We start from the raw sequence: 20607 nt of genomic DNA, 5'->3' as shown, positions 1-20607 counted from the left end.
TTTTAGTATCACCAATGTTTTTCAAACACCGCCCTTTTTCCTGCACTGAAGCTTCAAACATTTCTTGTCATAGTCTTTTTAAAAATTTACATATGCATTTATATTATCACACATCTGCAATAAACTACCTATAGCAAGAAGAATCATGAAAACAATCATATATATATATATATATATATATATATATATATATATATATATATATATATATATATATATATATAAAACATTCATAGTGTTTTGGCTATTTGTCTTTGGCAGCCTTGAAGAATTTACAAGGAAAAGAAAGTTAAATATTTTGATGGACCCAAAATATGATCATATTTCATTGTTCTCCTGTTTTCTTAAGTATTTTAGTAATAAATCTTGTGGCTCAACTGGACAACAAAAGGTTATCTGGAATTCAACTTTAGGGACTCAGTTGGGAGAGGAAAATCACTTCTTCTCCCTGAGTTTGGTTTTCACATCAGAACATTTCCCCCATTCTGTAGAGTACATGCATGGTTTTATGAAGCTGATTTGCATACCGGGATTTTACGCCTTTCTGAAAGTATTGTTTGTCTAGAGTCAGATTCTTAAGGTTATGCAGATAGCACTACCCAAAGTATGGGGACACTGGATGCTCTTCCAACCAGGGACGTGCTCCAGGAAGGGTATGCTTGTTGGGTAGTTAGTCCCTCCATATGCAATCAACATCAGGATCCTGTTATGTGTTTTCAGAGACCCATTAGCACCTCTGGGTCCTTGAGTAACATTTCTTGGCAATATTTAAGCACATGGTCCTGAAACCTTTGTTTATTTCTGTTTCTGAATATCAGTTACTTAGTTTTAGCTTTTAATTCTGTAGGGACAAATGCCTCATTTTTAAGAGAGAAACTCTGTTTTTATGTTCATTCTTATGATCTGTGAATTGTCTCACATAGCTGTAGCCATGTGATTGACAATAACCTTCACTGTGATGTTCCTCTAACACTGTCTTCAGTTGTTATTTTAAAACAGACAAAAAGAAGTCTTAAAAATTATGAATTCCAACTCAGTTTTCTGGTAAAAAGAGAATGTTTTATGTTAATAAAAAGGAATTCAGATTAGTCTTTTTAAACTTATATAACATCTACAAAATGTTACTGCTTGCCTGGTATCTGTAGATACAAGAATTCTATACTGTCTTTTAATTATTTGCAGAATTATTTATATGCGCTTGTTTAAAAAAAGGGGTGGAGTCTACAGCATCCATTAATTATCAATATTTCTTAATAAAGAGAGTTATTCTGTAAGCACACTTTGAAAAGTATTTACAACTAAGTGAATAAAGATGGAAGCATTTCTCTTGGCAATCCTGTCTTTAAAGCTCTCTTGAAACCCCACTCCGTACACTTGGCCACAAACCCACAGGGAAGCAGTACCATTCCTGCATCCCAATGCTCTACACAACATCCTTCCTCAACTCTGAGCTGACAATTTTGGCACTTCCAGGAACATTGTACTTTAGAAATAATTTGTTTGTAAATGGACAGTAGTTTCAGTGTCACCTTTGTACATTTCTGCTTCAGAGTATTCCACCAAAATAAATGCAGGTTAGTGACTTTGAAACATCAACAATAGAAGAAGCTAAAAAGGATGTCAGAAATACCTGCCAACTCCTTTTTTTTCTTTAGAAGAAAAAATACAGAGGTAATCATTTGAATAATATAAAATTGAATTTTAAAAATAGAGGATAAATTCCTCACCAACTGATTGAGCAGAAAATATTTGGATCATGGTGAACATATGGAAGAGTTACTTGGAATATATAAAGTAGTGAGGCTTGCACAAATGTAAAGGACCAGAAGATTAAAAGTGGGACAAAAAGTGTAAACATGGAGGATTGAGAATGTAAGCTTACATTCTTAGTCTACTTATGCTGTTGTCATAAAATACCACAGCCAGAGTAGCGTATCAGCAACAGAATTTTCTGACCACTGTGGAAGCTTGGAAGTCCACATTCAAGTGAAGGCCCCAGTAGTTTTATTGTTTACTGACAGCCAACTTCTTCATATTTGACGTTGTCTTTCAATTTTCTTATACTGGGAAAAAAAGACTAGCTACATCTCCAGATACCCTTTCAATATAATTTTATTCCATTTATTATTTAGTGGTGTGGATGTGTATGCATGTGTCACTAGCATGTTGTGTGCTCTTGTGCCACAGTCTGTGTATGACAGTTGGAGGACAACTTGATACCTCTCTCTCTCTCTCCCATGTGGTTCTCAGGTTTGATAGCAGGCATCTTTCCATGCTGAACCCTCTCAGTGACCCATCTGGATTCTTTTTTAGCATGCTCAGTCCCTCTTTTTAATACTATTCCGTTGCACATGTAGGGACATATGAACTTTCATTCCATTAGTGGTCACAGATAACCACTGAGGTGAAGGTAAATTGTCCAATCTTATGAAGATTTGTGCTTAGGCTTGTAGCAAGTATTTCTAAGTTGACAAAAACCTTTCAGGTGGTCAGATATGAGAAAAGTTAAAAGGATCCTTAAAGTACATCAAGATTTTATTTTTGCATCCAAGGAGAAAAGAGCTCCCACCAATTTCATGAGACACAGTAACCAAGATAATTGATAGTACCAAAGCTAATCAACATCTGATTCCCAATTCAGGACCAGTTTTAATTTTTGTCAAATTGTGATATTTAATGTGTTGAACTGAAGTTTTTTATATGATTATTTCTTGTCAGATCAAACATAATAAAACATTTTTCCTAAGCAAAACTATGTAGATATAACAGTAGATAATAAGATGAAAAGCATATACATCCTGCCTTCTTCCACAGAGTTAACTATTCTCAGCTCTTTTGCCTCCCAAAGATTTGGTTCCTATCACTAATGTATCATATTGCCTCATAATAACAACTGATTCTTTTGTCTTCTCAGCTTAAAAGTTTTGAAGACATAAGATCATTTTCACTTTAGTGCCTCCTATTCCAATATGGCCCTTTTCATCTAGAAGGCTCTTAGGAAATGGTCACTGATCTAGATGTCTTTTCATCTATAAATTAAAATGATGTGCCTGGACAATGTTATTTCTAGACATTAAAGCATTTTGCTACTGTTACACGTACGCGTTTATAGTAAGATGTAAAAGAAAGTTGGATAAATAGTCAAATAAGGGAATTAGAGGAATATTAGGATATACTAGAAAACGATATACCAAGTTCAGTTGAAGATAAATGAAATAACAGGAGCCCAAATAATGCAGAACAGTATAATATTGTAGCTCTCCAGAGCTTAGTAGGAAATGTTTTAGTTTCAAGGGCTATCAAAATCATCTTTTGCCATCAATCTGTTATCTTAAAAGAAAGAATTTATTTAGGAGAAAAAGAGAAGAAAACAAACTGAAAGTGCATTCCTGAAATTTTCTCCTAAGTTTTATTTTTTCCTCTCTGAGTCTGGTTTAAAGCAGTCTTTTCACAGTTACTCTATTTTCCATTTATAGGAATGATATTGACTATTAGAAGATGCTTTCGTGTATAAATTATCGTAGCTCATAAAATTAAAAGTCAAGTTGACAGTGTGTTTCAGCACTCAGCCACATCTTCCTTGGCCATGATTCTCAAGGGCAGTGTGGGAAGAAATTTTATTGCCATTCTGAAATAATTATATACTCTCATTTCATCCTCTAGAGCTTTTGTTTCAAGTAAAAATGTTCTAGGAGTCAAAGAATTAAAGGCATATCTCTTTCCTACTCACAAGGAGTCACAATAAGAAACAAGGGAAAGGAAAATGTATCTTGGTAATTCAGTTGTAAATGTGACTATATGTGTGTAAGATTTTAAGGAGAAAGAATGGCTGAGAAAGCTGTCATGTTACTTTAAAGTACCAGTCTCTTTCTGTAGCCTATTCTAATAAGACTACAACCAGTCATACCCTTGGAAAGAATCTATAATACTTTCATCTGTGGCAAATCCTTAGTAAATAGACTGGAATCAGAATTAGAGTGAATTAACCAAATGATCCTGTTTTATTAAACTCCCTACTATTATTCTATAATGATCAATTATTGAAAAACATCTATTTGAGTAGTAGACTCAGCTCCTAGTAAAGCATAGGTTCTCCAGTAGAGACAGAAAAGTGTCCACTGTCCTCAGAGGGATGAGAAGCTTCCAAGAGGACAGAATTAATGTACTTTTCACACACACACACACACACACACACACACACACACACACACTGGTTAAATGACAGCAATTCAAGAGACTTTGCATTCAGGTATGGGTAGAGGAGCATGAGGGTTGTGGATTTTGGTGGCTGACAGAAATGTGATAATATAAACAATGAATAAAGAAGAAAAGGAGTTTTATTTCTTTCAAAGTTTGTCTACATGTTTGTTATATTATTTTTAAAAAATTACTGTGGTTTTAGAATTGAGAGGGGGTAGTCATATGGTTCATATTTAAAAATGAAAGGAAATTCATAAGATTGTGTGTGAAGAAACTAATTAAAATTAAAAAGACCGTATACAGGAGCAATCAAAATTAAGCACTGTAGTAAAAAAAAATAGTTTGGGCTATGGAAAACTTGAAAATTCAAACAAAGGGCTTCAAATTTTATGGCAAAGAAAAAAGAATGCCCAAGTTTGGATGGTAAGATTGACATCTCTGAAACAGTTTTCTAGAAGGCTTGAGCAGGTACCAAAAGCAATGAGCCCAGTATTGGGAAGGCTTGGTGGCAATGAGCTCATTTAAGACCAGTTGCACAGAAAACTGAAAACCTAATAATAAAACATGCTTTAGAAATGAATCCAGAGATTGAGCAGGTGCTGAATGGGAGCAAAGAAGGAGATAGGGACTCCACTGACAGTGGGAAACATGTTGACTATAAGAAATGGCTCCAGCTACGTGGGTCTACATGTGAGGAAGTATTTTGCCTCTTTTATGTATAGTGTTTTGAACAGCCATTGGAAGAGATAGAAACAATATGCTCATTAAGGTTTTTCCTCATCCAGAATTTACTTTTTTAATGGCATTTAGAGCTTATATGTACTTGAATCTATCTATGTCACTGACGATGAATAAATATAGAGGAGTTGTGTTATTGAATATGGAGCAATATGTCATTTTCGCATCTTTCTATCTAAAGGACCCATTAAATGGAGCTATACACAAACCATTCCATTATACTTCCACCACAAATCCCCAATGTGCCTTATCTGTAGTCAAGAAGGAAGACAGAATGAGGCAACACCAGCTTGGGAACACAGTGATGCTTTCAGAGGCATCATGGGAGAAGTGGAGGAACAGAGCTCAAACAAATAAAGATACATTCTACCATATTGCCTTTGGTCTCATCCTCTAGCATTCTGATTGGTAATATTACTTCTTGACAGCCCACAGTGTTTCTTTAAAAGCACGTAGAGCTCAGCAAATTTGTGACGCTTGCCAACAAGTTGAGGGCTATTTTCCTTTCTCTGCAAAGAGAGTTCTAAAATATTCACTAAAATGAAGTTGTCTGTAAGGATCAAAATAAGTGGAGCAAAACATTTTAAAAAGTTACAGAAACATTTGCTTATAAAAGATATGATTACTCCCATGTACCGTATTTTATTTCATTAAATACATTTTCTATCTTCCCATTCTTATCATTAATATATTGTTGTTAAGCATTTTCAAGGTGAGTCTATATTGGCTCAAATAATTTACCACATTAGAAATGGTTTTATTTATACTTTCTACAGGTGATATACCAAGGAAAATATTATTTTCAGACTTCGGAGCTTTTTGTTATTTTGGGGGGAGGTTGTGTTTTGTTTTTTTGTTTTTAACACATATCTCCTTATTTTCTGAAACATGGTTTTTATTTTCTTGAGAACTCCATTTCTGAACTTTTCTTTGCTTTTTACCGCTTTTGGCTTTTGAATTCTGGTCATAAATTCATGAGGCAAACTTACTAGTGTCCAGTTTCTTCTTAATATTTGTAGTTATAAGTTTCAGATTTATAAATTCTTTTTATCCTTTGAAAAATTATGTTTGCTTAGTCATAAGATATTCATGGTGATTTCAGCACAGACATAATATCTCCCTGTTGCCCGCTCCCTTTCTTCTCTAGCCCTCTCCCTCCCATTCCTTCTCCTGTCCTTTGTTTTCCCATTCTTTCTCAGGCATTTTCACAGCTTTCTGCTTATCTGGGGTGGGGAGAGAAGGCAGACAGTGAGGAGACTGCATTTACTACAGACAGTTAAAATGAGAAATACCGTGATAAAGATGACTAAAATTGGTAAGGTTTTTAAAAATATTTTTTCTGAAGGCTGCCAATTTTCCTTATTGAGAACAATAAAGCACTTCTTTGTGCCAAGATGAACTTTTCTAGGGGCCAGTGTATGTGATGCACAGGAGGGCACCAGAGGCTCTGTTCCAGGCCTTACTCTCTAGACTAGCTGCAGTCTTATTACAAAGGTTTGCATGGTGTTTATATGTCTTTTTTCTCTATTTGCACATATACCTCCCCTGACTCTTGCTTGTGTGATATGTTTACTATGTTTACTTGAATATGTAAATAGAACATTGTAACCCCAAACACTCTGAACTATGCTTCTAAGCCTCCTCTCCTCTCCCTAGTCACTCCACCTTTGTTCTTCTGCAAAGTCATAAGTGGCGTCTCCATTCTTCTTTCCTAGGCCACAGATGTTAGTATTCATTGTTGATTCCTCTCATTCCCTCTCTGCCTTCATCAGATCACTGGTGTATGTTATCAACTTCTCCTTTATAAGATTCACGGGTTCTTTCCTGCATTGCCTCTGTTTATCATCATCTTTATGTTATCATCAGTCTTCCTATTCTTAACTTATTTTGAGAATTTCATATATGAGTATTGTATCTCCATTTTTTACACACACACACACACACACACACACACGATGTTAATTTAGTGTTGCTCATATGTGTTTACTGCTGATCTCTTAGAATTATATGATATATCAAGGAGGTTGTCCCTGGAGAAGACTGATTCTTCCTCCTTCAGCAGCCATTAATTACTCACAGCTCTTCATCTTGGGGGAGGGGCCTTGTGAGACTTCTCATTTCATGTTGGAATCTAAACTGGTGGTGTCATTTTCCAGAACATCTTAGGCAACTGTATTGCTGAGATTTCCTAGTGAGGCTTCCCTGTCATATAGAGAAGACACCATATCACAGCAGACATCCACTCCTGGTCCTCAGGCTCTTACAACCCCGACCCCCGCCCTCTTCTGTGATGTTCCCTGAGTCTTGGATGTAGTTATTCTCACAGTTTTATTAGTTGTGGCTTTCTATAGTGGTCTCTGTTAACTAAAAAAGGAAGCTTCCATGATGAGGGGCAAGAACTATATTTACCTGCAATTTTGTATTTGTGACTTAAACTTCGGGAAGAGTTCTTCTCCTTTTGCCAAAGGTTAGCCATGTTTTCTAGGGTCCTGTGTTTACCTCTTCATTGTTCATCAGCATCTTTCAGTGCCCTCTCTCTTTATCTTCTACTGTCACTTACTTTTTAATGTTTTTTTTTTTCTTTTAGAGTGATAACCATCTGGGTTTTTTTTCTAACAATTTATTTACTTATTTAGTATTCAATGTTCTGCCTGCATGTGTGCCTGCCTGCCAGAAGAAGACACCGATCTCATTCTGGACGGCAGTGATCCCCCATATGGTTGTTGGGAATTGAACTCAGGACCTCTGGAAGAGCAGTCAGTGCTCTTAACCTATGAGCCATCTCTCCAGCCCTAACCATCTGTTGTTACCTGGCACAATGTATTATTTCTCCCTCAGTTTTGTCGTTTATTCATAAACATAATTTATTTGCACTTCCAAATAGCTTTAACTGAGACTTATCTTCCACAATTTATTTCTGTCTACTGATATTTATTAAAATCTCCATCAATATTCCTATGCATGCACCCAACAACCTCATCATCTCTTTTATTCCAGTCTTGAGTGTCCTTACATCCCTATCCTCTCCAGTAAAATCAGTCTTTATCCTTTCTCCACAATCTCTTCTGGAAACTGGTAGATTGAAAAAAATAGTAGAAATTCTAATGTTATTTGTTTATTACTAAACTTTTGCCTGTATCTTTCACTTCCAAATAGCACCCCAAAAATGAAAATATGATTGCAGTGACCTTGTTTAAAATCATATTTTTGCAAGATCCAGGAACCGCTTGCCAACACGCACTCTCAGACAAGAGGGAAATGAATTGGCTGTTTTTCAGAAAGAATTTCTTTTCCTACTGCTAACATAGTCCAAAGAAAGCAATGTGCCAGGTCTCATCAATCAGCTTGCTCACTAAGACATGAATGATGGAGTGATTAATTAGGTAAATATTTCATGGATATTCCTGTGTTGACTCAAACATTCATAGCATGTACAAATATTACATTTTTCACTCTTGTGAAGTCTTTCTTATCTTCTTCCTCATAAGCCATACTACCCTTTCCTATACAGATTTATCTTCTGGCTTCACAAATGCTGCATAATTAAAAAAAATAGTCAACCATTATTAATATGGTGATATGAGACAAGTTCTAAATTATGAAAAATATGTGATCTAGGAAGCTTTTCTGAATCTTGTATTAATAGAACATTAACAATTTTAATGTTGAAAACACAAAATTTCTCTATTTCATCTGAAGATTTTCTTTCATGGCTCTATGTAGGTTTCAAGATAGAAAACCCATAAGTACCAATGAATTCTATGTCCATGTTCATCTGTTTTAGCTTTATGTATTTAGAAAGACTATACATAAATTTTGTTTGTTTTCCTTGATTACCATGAAATGGTAAAAAAAAAATTAGTAACTTAATTTTATTCTTAAAAAGTCAGTGTATACTATCAAGAGAGGAAATATTCTTATTTCCTTCTTAAAGATAAGAAATGAATTTTTCCACTAAATAAAAAAGACTGCTTTCATTATAAAATGTAAAACATGCACGAAGTCTCAAAAAAAAAAAAAAAAAAAAAAAAAACCCTTTCAAACTGTGTAACTTAAAATATCAGTGCAGCCTGGTGGTGGTGGTACATGCCTTTAATCCCAGCACTCTGGAGGCAGAGGTAGGGTATATAGTCTTGCTAATAATTACTATTTCCAAAAAGTCAATAAGTAATAATAGCCAGGTGTGGTGGGACACTTCATTCATTCTATCACTTGGGTGGCAGAAGCTAAGGCCAGACTAGTGTACATAGTAAGTTCCAGGCTAGCCATTTATACAAAATGAAACCGTTTCTCAAATTAACAAGCAAATGATTAGAAGACTAATAGTGGTGTTTTAAAGAAAGGCTTAAAGTATGTGAACAAATACAATATAACCCGGTAGTTGTAATCCAAAAAGGCTTAGCACCATATTTATGTACATTGTAAACATATTTGTTTGTTTGTTTAGAATCCTGTATTCTGCAGGCTAGATCAAGGCTACTGGAATACCATGGCGAGCACAAACACTGCGTCTCTAGTTCTTCATTCAGCCCTCCTCGGCTTGGCTCCCACTACCACCTTTAAACCTCAGTGTATTGTAGAAAATGTTAATGGTTAATTTTGTTATCTGACAGTTTCATCAGGTCAATAATACCCTTGCTAAGCCTTTTCCTGTTCTTACCAATCCTCTTCTGCAGTCCAATCATTTTCGCAGGTTCGTGACTTTTGGTTTGGTTTCGGGACCGTGTAGTTAACCAAGGCAATCGGTGTAGTCACTGGACTAGAAGTGCCTGATGCTGCCTGGCTCTCTCAGCAGTGAGGGATAAGACCCCTGTGTCTCTCCTCGATCCATGGCTGACAGTTAGTGGCCTATCTTTACACAGACCCAGTGCAGGAATCCAGACCTTCTGAGTCCTTGTTTGCAATAGCTGTACTATGCTATAAGGATATTTTGCAGCCCTTCCCCCTTGCTCCTGGCTTTTACATTCTTTCCTTCCTCTCCTCCACAATGTTCCATGAATCTTTGAGAGGATGGTAGAAAATACAAATGTTTGTTTAGGAATGAGCATTTATCCACCACTTGTTCCCAGAGACTTGCCTAGCGATGTGTTTTTGCGTTCCGCATCATTCACTTGAAGGCAGGATTCCTCTGACTGAGACTTAGAGTAATGCTTGGTGTAAACAACCAGAAGTCAGCTTGACACTATTTCAATTTAGCTAAACAATAACATTCAGTTCCCAGCTGGGTCTGTGCTCTCCCCTGGCATAGGTTTTTAAAAACAAATTTATAATACCAGACATGATTCTTGAATGTCAATGAGAAGAACTAATTTGGTCAGCGTCAAATAGAGAGAAAACAACAGGGATGGCATTTACATCTACGTGTATTTTGTTCTTAGAGTCACAGGATTTTCTTTCTTCACAAACATATTCATAGGAGTAGTCAAGTCAATATTCTCTTAATGAAATACTTGTCTGATCAGCATAGGCTTCTTGGAACAAGGTTACTTTAGCAGACATAGACAGTTACAGTTTTATGTCTTTGACACATGACCTTTGCTTGTTCATGTGTTTAAAGCAAATAGGATTAATCTGAGCATGGGAAAAAAAGTGACCGTCACTTCAACACCAGGGACACGTCCTCTGACTCTCCACAGTATGCATGACAACTTCATGGGTGCTTGTTCCAAAGAAGAATGCCCAAAAAGCTCATTGAATATGACTGAAATAAAATCTTGGTGATTAAAGATTAAAGAGGGCAGAAAACACACTTAAAATGATGTACAGCAGGGTCTGGAGAACTTGCTCACTAGTTAAGGGTACTGCTCCTGCACAGATTAAGGTTCTATTCCCATCCCCAACATTGGGTGGCTCACAACTGCCTGTTACTCCATCTCCAGGAGGCTTGGATGCTCCAGGCCTCCGTGATCGTCCCTCAACAATAATAAAACCAACTCTATATTTGTATTCATGTGTGAACACTGCAGACTCAGAATGAAGTACCTATCACTACAGAGGTCTTTGAGATTAAAACGACAGAGGCGCTATCAAAGACACTATCAAAGTACAAATAAATATCTGAGCTGAAGAAATGACATGTCCCTCAGGGTAAGTGACACCTTTAGAAGGAGCCTTCTAAGGTATTTAAAAATATAGTGATATTTTCAATTAAGAAAATAAGAATTCAACAAGACAACCATTTGTTGTCTCTTGCTTACGTCATTTTAGAAGGCTTTTCATCTAGTATACAGGTGTTGAGAAAACATGGTGACTATGGGACAGTAAATCAATGCTTTTATGCATTAAAGCTTAATTATGAGGAAACATGGATGTACTTTCAAGATATTAAGCTAAGTGAAATAAGCCAATCAAAAAAAAGATAAATATTGTCTGAGTCTAAGTATATGAGATATCAAACAAAGTATGATTTGTAAGACCATACAGAGAGGGGTTGATGGTAATAGTATGAGAGGAAGGAAGGCCAAGTTGCCACTAACCAAAGAGCCTAAAGTCTCTGTTAAGCAATCTGAGTATGTTCTAGAGACATACTCTACAGCCTTGTGTCTAGAGTCATCCATGCTGTCTTGTACATATGAACATATAAGAGGGTAAGCCTACTCTAGATCACTCTTACAATAATAAAGCTAGCTACAAGTCATAAGAAAAAAGGTGACATAACAGTCTACTTCTGGACATGAACAATGACCCTTGTTGGGTAGATGAAGCTAGTTTTTGCATGTGAAATATTTCCTTTGTTGATGAGCAGTCCTCAAAGGCGGCAAGAGGATCTGTGGAACGCAAAGTACTTTGTACACCACAGACCTCACAATGAATCCCGTAAAGCCTGAAATGTAAGTAGCAAGGCAACATGCGACGAGTATTAACATGACGCTTCAATCATAACCATGTGGCCGTGTGACCTTCTGACTTCTAAGTAATCAGGAATGAAAAAGAATCTCACATGGAGAACCAGGAACTACGAAACTTAAGAGAAACCACTCCAAATAGAGCACTTTAAAATACAAGACATTAAGAAGTTGTTTGAGAAATTTTAAAAACTAATTTATACCAGGAATTTAGTAAATTTCTTTGAAGCCCATGATGCTGAAGTAGGTATGACTCAGGAAGTGAAAGTGATTATATATTCCTGGTCGAGGAGTACCTGAGAGACTCTGTCTCCTTACAGTATGAACTTGTTTCTGGGTAAAATAAAAGATGTCACAGTGAAGCAGCCTTAGTTTTTTTTCTGAGAAAACAAACAAACAACAACAAAACCCCTGAATCTGAGCCCATTCAGGTAATTGGCCCAGGGCTACCCAGCAGGCTGAAGTCTTATTCAGGAGAATGCCCTGTAGGTCAGCAAAGATGGGGTTGCTTAGTAACCCAGACCCCTGTGGTGGCAGTTGAGTTGCTAGGCTTTTTAGTAGAGCACTCTGTGTGTGTGGCAGGAGCCCATGGAGAAAGACGTTTCAAAGGGTTTTTTCTGCAGTAAACTTTCCTCACCTGAGCATGTTTGCAAAGCCCCAGCAAACTCTGAAGTCTGTCCCAAAATGTAAATGACTGTGATAGTAATAAATGTAGAATTTCATGTATCTTCTAAATACTAATCTTGTTATGATGAATTTGCTTTGAAGGAGCTTATGCTGTCTTTCGCAAGGGGGAAAAAAATGAGTTCTTAAGCTTCCTGGCTGAGGTCTCCTAAAGGCTGCCTGTGGGCACGCATGCTGTCCAGGAGGGCGGGGGCGGGGGCGGGGGCGAGGGTGGGGGGGGGGGTGAAGGACAGAGCTTTAACAGCAGACCGACTCCTCCAAAACCCTCCCTCTGCTGTTCTGCGCCTTTGGAAAAAATGACTTAAACTGCCTGAGCTTTGATGTCTCATCTCTTTCCTAAAAGCAACAGTGCTTCTGAGACAGATCACTGGGAGGACTGGGTAGGGAAATCCATGTTACATGCTGGAAACTCACGGGTTTGCAGCAAATGCTAACCTTATCTGCAAACTGGAGATCTGAGAGTGTATTCTCTTATCTTTAGAGTCTTGAACACACAGTGAGTCGCATGGTTCTGACAGAGACCAGAGAGCCTCCCAAACAAAAGTGGGAGGAAAGGGGATGACTAGACGGCCGGGCCGTGGAGTGAAGGTTGCCGGAAACTTGCACTGTTCTAGAATTTTGTTTTATTTCCATAACTTAATGTGAGCTCTTCCTCCTGTATACAGTAGCAGGGGTTTTGAAGTGTCACTGAAGACTATAGAAAAAAATATTCTTTCTACCATGTTAAAACAGTTGTTTAAGTGTCTATTTAGTTCCCGTCATATGTCTTCTTTCAAATGCTAAGCATTTTGCTAAAAATAGTGATATATATATTACTTTTTAGTGTGTTTTTAGCAAATTAGTACGGAGGTGGAAATTTTGTAGGCAGAGTACTTCTTTTCCACAGGCCTCCAGCATATGTCTAAATGTGACTAGTGTAAAAATATAAATAAATAATTACACATATACATATTTTGTGTTCTCTGTGAATATATAATATACTGTGTTCACTCTATGTATAACTATGATACACTATATAATTTATAATGAAGCACAGTAAGGGTTTTTTAGTGTTGTCCCCATAAGGTGGGGGAAAAGAGTCTTTCAGAAAGTGATTAAGTGCCTGAAATTATCATTTTACTGGCTGGAACAAGATTTTTTTATATTTAAGAGAAAGAAAAGGTAAAAGAGAACCCTGGGATGCACAGGCTTCTGGAGGAAATGTCTGTGAAGTAAGGAGAGGGAAGTCCTGAGAACTTCCATTCTCAGTAGCTGGGGCCCTCACGGTGAGGCTAGTCTAGGGGAGGAGTTGAGCAGAAAGAAACAGGCTGAAGTGAACACTTGAAGTAACTGCAGAATTGAAAGAAAAGTTATCCTGAAGCATTTAAAAGCATCAGTTAGTGTAACATCTGACGTCGCACATAAGAAAGCTGTCTCTGAGTTGACACCAAGAGGCTTCAAATCCCAGCTCCATCGCTTGCCAGCTGGGACCAATAGTGAATAAACACCATCAGTCAGTACATGGCACCAAGCAAACACTTCGTGAAGTCTTGATGCTGCTGATGTTGATTTCCATGATCAATACCCTATTCCACAGAAAATGCTTCTTAATTTTCTCACATTGTGTTAATAAAAATGGAGTAATTGGGTTCCATTTTCAAACATGTGATCATAGCCAAATTGACAGGATAGAACCGGATTTTAGATAAGCCAAGTCAATGTTATTATTTTTTTAAACAGCATTAAAAAGGAACCCAAGTTAGTAGTCTAATTAAATCACTCACAAAGTGACATATCCAGTTAACAGCAGTCAGTTTGTTATTACAAAGCAATTAGTAAAATGAAATATTGCAAGATGTTATGTATCAGTACTAGATTTTAAACAGTTCATTTTCTACAGGCCGAAAAGTACAGATTAATCAGTTTGTTGATATGTTAAAAGCTCCTTTATTAAAATATTTATATCATATGTAGGAAGGAAAGCGCCATCACTGAGGCTCAAAAAGTGACTGGGGCACAGGGAACTGCATTCCTTTAGAAATATTGGTAGAAGTTGCTCACACTGAAGCAGTCTCTGTGTGACAGCATTTAACTCGTAAGATTATTGGTCTTTATTTTAATATACTATACTTCAAGTACAATAAATATGTCATAGCACAAACTATTTTCTTACATTTTATAATGAAGAAGCATAAATGTTTTAAATATTTTTCAGTGTCTACATTAGACAGACCAGGTTCTTACTCCAGGCCCTATGAGGTTCGAATCTTATAAGCTAGGGAAAGTTACCAATTTGTTTAGTTCCCCATATCACCACCCATCAAGTCAGGATTAGTAATTTCTCCCATGATTTTATTGTGAGAATTACATGCTTGCTTCTACATACATAGCATGCATACTACTTGGAAGGCATATACATGGTAATTGTCGTTGTTTGGTTTTTATTCATCTTTAAGAAGTATCAGTCATTTTGTGAAATTCATTTGGGTCCATTGATGACTAATTGGAACAAATTTATAGGATAAAGTGAAGTGTTTGTTGGGGGGGGGTAAGAAATTGTTCATTTATTGTAGTTAGTTTTTTGCTAGAAAAGCATGGTTTTATTTATATCTATACATATATCTATCTATCTATCTATCTACATATAGGGACTGTTTTCTCTGCTGAATATAATTAACAGATTAGCAGTCTTTGGACATAATGAGCCTACTCTCGTTGGGATGAGGCTATTTGGGATGAAAGCAGCTTTCATAGGTTAATTTTCTATATTCGTCTGTCCTTAGATACGTGAGGACACTGAGGAAATATGTATAGATTATACAAAAATTCATCACCATTCTCTGTAACCACTGCCAAAACACAAGTGTAAGGTACTTGTTTAGAGAGGAATTGCTTTTGGCTTTGAAAGAAGGATAGCAAAGTAAAAGTAGAAGAAAAAAAAAAAAAAAAACAAGCTTCTAAATTCAAAGGAACAAAGTTGATCAGGAGGCTTAAAGCCATTCAGCCAAGAGGAAAAAGGTGGGCTTTTCTGAATGATAGGTTGGATGTTCATCATGGCTGTGACGTATTTGTAAGTCACTCCAGGACTTGCAAGCAAGGACAGGGGATAAATTCTTCCTTTCAAGATGAATTCTTGGGAGACATACTTATAAGAAAACTATTTCTGTATATGTTTGGGAGGAGTTTTGTGAATTTATTATGATTGTTCTATTTTAAAATAGGTTACCAGTTGGGAGTGACGGCACATTCATTTAATCCCAGCACTCGGGGAGGCAGAGGCAGGTTGATCTCTGTGAGTTTGGGGCCAGCCTGGTCTACAGAGTAAATTCCATGACAGGCAAGGCTATACTGGGAAGCCTTTTCTAAAGAAAAAATTAATAATAACAAAGGAGGTTAGCACCAAAGGACAAAGGTTTTGAAACAGCAGGGAAAAAACAATAAGCAAGGATAATATTTCCTGGGTGTGCACTTCTACTTTCAAGATTCATTATTATTTCATTAAAGCCTTCAGAGTCATCAGAAGTGCTATTACCTAGAAATATTAGACAAGCATGATTTCCTTTTGAAGACTGGGTTGAGAGAAAATCTTTTTAAACAAATGAACAGTTTCAGTCTTTCTGCCTTTGGATATCTCTTTGCCATTTATTGATCAAGACTTTTCCCTTAGAATTATCCACTATTTATATAGTGACATATTTGCTTTACGTGGGGTAAATTAAGGACTCAATTTCCCTGAGATCTCATGCCTAGAAAATTGTGAATTATGAATTTCTTACTCAAGATTTCATATCATTAAGTGATACGGGTTGAAATGGTAGTGAAGTATCAGATTAGAAAGAGTTTACGGAATATGGGGTGTTGCAGAGGAGAACACTGGGGTAGAAGGAGCAGACAAGACAGGGAAAAAGATGCCAGACAAGAAACATTGTAAAACAGGACAACAGATAACGATTCAGAATAGATAAAGAATAACATATTGAAGACAATTTCTAAAGCTAATGTTTTCTATTTAAAAGTTGTTTTGAAAATTACATTTTTATCATATTATTTCTCCTCCTCTCTCTCCTGTCAGGTTTTCCTCACCTCACTACTCACCTGAACTTCATGTTTCTCTTTCACTTTCTCAGAAACAAAGTAAAACCAGAAAATGGATAAAAACCAATAAAAAAAATCCCTCCCAAAATTACTGAAAAGTACAACAAAAACTTGGAGTACATTTTGCGTTCACCAACTACCCCTGAACATGGGATCTTCCCTAGAGTATGGCTGATATGCTCAGAGAAACTCTATAAAAAGCTGGTTTTCCTGTCCCAACCAGTAGTGATGTCAATTAGCATCTTGTTTAGGGTGGGAATTGTGTCGACTTTCCATTCTTACTAGGATGTGTTGGTTTGAATCCGTACTAGTGTTGTGTGTTGTGTGTGCTGTTGCGTTCTCTAACTGTCTTCCAGACATTTTCCCCCTTTTTGGAATCCTCCGCCACCTCTGGTTCATACAGTCTTTCTTCCTCTTCTTCCACATAGATCATCCCTAGGGTGAAGTGGGCGGTGTTGATGACATATCGCATTTAGCACTGAGCGCTCCAATGTTTCTCATTACTTGCAGTTTTGAGTCTGTTTCGTAATTACCATTTAATGCATGAAGAAGCTCCTCAGATGAAGGTTGAGTGATACTCTGATTTATGGATATAGCAACATATCATTAGAAATCATTTTATTGCTATGTTCCCCTAGCATATTTATAGTAGGTTTGCCCATGGGACCTATGACCTATATACTATCAGGTCCATTTTAGCAGTGTAAGCTATGGGTTCTATCTCATGGAATAGGCCTTAAATACAATTAAAAACATGGGGTTGATTACTTCCATAACATTTGGGCCACTATTGCATCAGTGTGTCTTGTAGGTAGGTTACTGTTGTAATCCACGGGGCTTATAGTTGGCATATAGTTATTATTACTTTTATCCTCTGGTAGCATGCAATAATTTCTCTATGCAAAACAAGAGAAAGGAAGAATGAAGCTACATGAGCATAGTTATTCATGTCTGAGGTCAAGGTTCAGACCATTTCTACCCTGGAACCAAATAAAGATATGAATTTCCTAGTGATAGAGTCATTCTACAGATTGCTCTTGAAGTGTCAGAGGCTTTCTTTGGTCTCTTCCATCAGTTGCTATATGATGAGTTATTCTCTTCTTTTGGATACTTTATAGGTAAGAGAATGCTCATAACAGATGTAAAGTGTCATTATCATCAAATATAGGTCATCTCAGTAAAACAAGGGGTAAAAATCCCAGTGTGTTATTCCTTTTTTCATGACCTCTATTCTGTTGTAGTTGCTCTGTCTTGCTAATCACCAGCCTATGCTTCCCTGGTATGATTTCTCCACGCACTGTTTACTAGAATGTGAAAGTATACTCAAGACTCATTCCCTGCGGCAACCGGACTTGAGGCTCTTGTAATATTAGTTGTGTCCTAGATGTGATATGTTTACCCATTACACTGATGTCTTCCACAGAAACTGCCTCTTTGGGAGCCAGGACTGGTGAGGATGAACTTCCAGAGCAGCAGTTGAGAGCAGCCTCAGGTAATTATATCTATTCTTCTCATAAGCTAGCCTTGTCATAAATGAGATGTACATGTTATTCCCATCATTTATGGAGCCAGTGTACCACACAGCTGCTTTGATCAGTTCCTTATAAAGTAAATTAAAAGCATCATTAAGCATATTCTATATTTAGGGACATTTAAGTGGATTTAATTCATAGTACAGTTTCAGGTCCTCAGTAAAGCTGAAAGGGGTGGATTTTGTATTCCATTTTTATATCATTTGTATATCATTGTTGCTATCCCACAGTATGAGTAAGGCAGAAGGAGACACTGCTGTGAAATAATATTTCAGTGCAAATAAGAATGAAAAATATTCAGAATCTGATAACTGTGGTAAAGGACGTGAAGTAGGTGATGTGTGGACTAGAACTTCTTAACACACACTCTTCTCATAAGCGTCATGAGCACAGCCCAAAGTATTGTAAGAATGAAATGTCTGAGTTGACTGTTTGGTGTAGATAAGCAAATGGGGCCTCATCCCTGCAGAAGACTTATTCTCTCCCCACCCACCCTGCAGTATTTATTTTATAGTGGGCCATGTGGCTACTCCCATTTCCTGTTCACTTATCTATTGTTGCTGTGCTTATTCAGGCCTTGTTTAGGTCACTGTATTGTTGAAGTGTTGTGAGTAGTTTGCTCGTCACTTCTAGATATACATTATCACTGTAGACTTCCTGGTCCTCTGTCTTTTACACTCTTTTCATCCCCTCTTCTTTGGTGTTCCTGAGCCTTAGGCCCAGGATATGTTGTAGATGTATCTCTTGTGGATGGGCACCCCAGGATCAGTTTTCTGTGTATTTTGACCACTTTTAGTTTTTTTTTTTTTTTTTTTTTTTTTTTTTTTTTTTTTATGATGTTCTCCAAGTGATCACATATATTATAGCAAAACTAAATGGACTCACCTGGTTGCATATCTATATTTATGCCTATTACATGTAACAACAAAGATGAAAGAAAATGTAAGCCATGGATTTGAAAGGAAGCATGGCAGAAGGTGGTTGGAGGAAGGAAAAGGGACAGTGACTGATATAATTATATTTGCATTAAAATATTTACATAGCAAGTTAGCATATTAGGTGAAGAAATTGACTATACTCAACTAAAAATGCAAATTATTGGCACTCACTCCAGACCTACAAATCACAAATACAAGGTATGGGGTGCAACAGATGACAGTGGATGCTGACAGTCTTGGGAACCTTCCATCTGAGCCACAGGTGAAGTACTTCTTTAGAAGCAGTGGTGAGCTAAGTCTGAAATAATGAAAATGGGAAGCTATGAAAAGAGTCTTGGAAAATACATTCCCATGAAGGTGGAAAGAGTTGGCTCCATTAGAAGGAGCCAATTATAAGACTAACATAGAGGGAGAGTGGTGAGCAAGGAAGACAGAGCATAACAGGTACCCAAAATAGACATAATCTAATCAGCTGAGTCATAGTAAAGATGTGTTAGCTTAAGAGAAATGGCAAAATGCAAAAGGTCAAACAGTAAATGAGACCAACTTTATTTAGCATTTAGTATTCACTCACTAAATATAACTAGAAATAGAGTTTACTGATGGATAGGATTTGGACGAATGCATGAGAAAACAGTATTGTCTGTGGTGGATGTTCTCGCAGTGAACTGAATTGGTGATGATGGGGGGAAAGTGCAATAAAGTGTGCTAAGCTGAGGTGATGAGTCCTGATCTGAGACACTAAGTCCAATGCATATTTTAGACATCTTTGTAAAGTGTGATAATTTAATGTCATGAGTCTTAAGAAGTCTGTCTAAGGAGACAATATATTTAGAGATGATGGCGAAAGGCATTGCAGTATTTAGATGTTGTACAACAGTGGAGACTTTAACAGAGAGGAAGGAAGGGGAACTTTCAGAGAGGTACACTATAGGCCCCCACAGCAAAGTCCATGGGAGCTGTATTTTCAAGTGAAAAAAATTAACCCCGGATGAACAAGAGATGAGTTGTGTTTTCATGAAAGACTGTGAGACGAGTCATTGCTGTGAATAGGAGCCAAGCTTCTTCTTTTTCTTTTTCTTTTTCTTTTTCTTTTTCTTTTCTTTTCTTTTCTTTTTTTTTTGTACTTATAAAAAAGAAAATTATGTAATAAATGTGATTTAGGCAAAAGAAAATAATAGAAATTGAGAACACTTTACTAAACCAAGCATCCATTTTAAGTTCTATTGAGGAAAAATAGAAGAACTAGGTAACATCTGAACTTCTCTTTTTCTTTCCTCAATTTTCTTTCCTAAGTTTATTCAGTTTCTGTTATGCATGCCTTGTTGTCTGTCATATTCCACATTCTAGTATAAGTGCTTTAAGCATATATGTTTCCTTAAATATTTATACAGCTATAAGTATATGTTATATATGTAAGATATATAATATATAAGATACAAGTATATGTTTTATATATTTAAATCTCTACTTTCATAAAATATTTACCTGTTAGAGTAAATAGATAATAAATATACAATTTTGACATATATTTATTTAGTGCTATTTAACATCAACAAATAGAAAGCCACAAATTTCCCCAGAAACATTAACTTG

At 36.6% G+C, this 20607-nt stretch overlaps 1 protein-coding gene across 1 annotated transcript in view; it reads left to right on the top strand.

Moving 5' to 3' along the window:
• Zfhx4 (zinc finger homeobox 4) overlaps positions 1–20607 on the top strand; it is a 177957-nt gene that overhangs the window by 127677 nt on the left and 29673 nt on the right. Inside the window, exon 5 of the mRNA XM_051158525.1 lies at positions 17965–18033. Coding sequence (XP_051014482.1) covers positions 17965–18033 — 69 coding nt within the window. The remainder of the gene's footprint in view (positions 1–17964; positions 18034–20607) is intronic.

Source organism: Acomys russatus, chromosome 2 (genome assembly GCF_903995435.1).
Source record: "Acomys russatus chromosome 2, mAcoRus1.1, whole genome shotgun sequence".
NCBI lineage: Eukaryota > Metazoa > Chordata > Mammalia > Rodentia > Muridae > Acomys > Acomys russatus.
The sequence above is the reverse complement of the archived record's forward strand: the minus strand, read 5'-3'. Positions and strand labels throughout refer to the sequence as shown.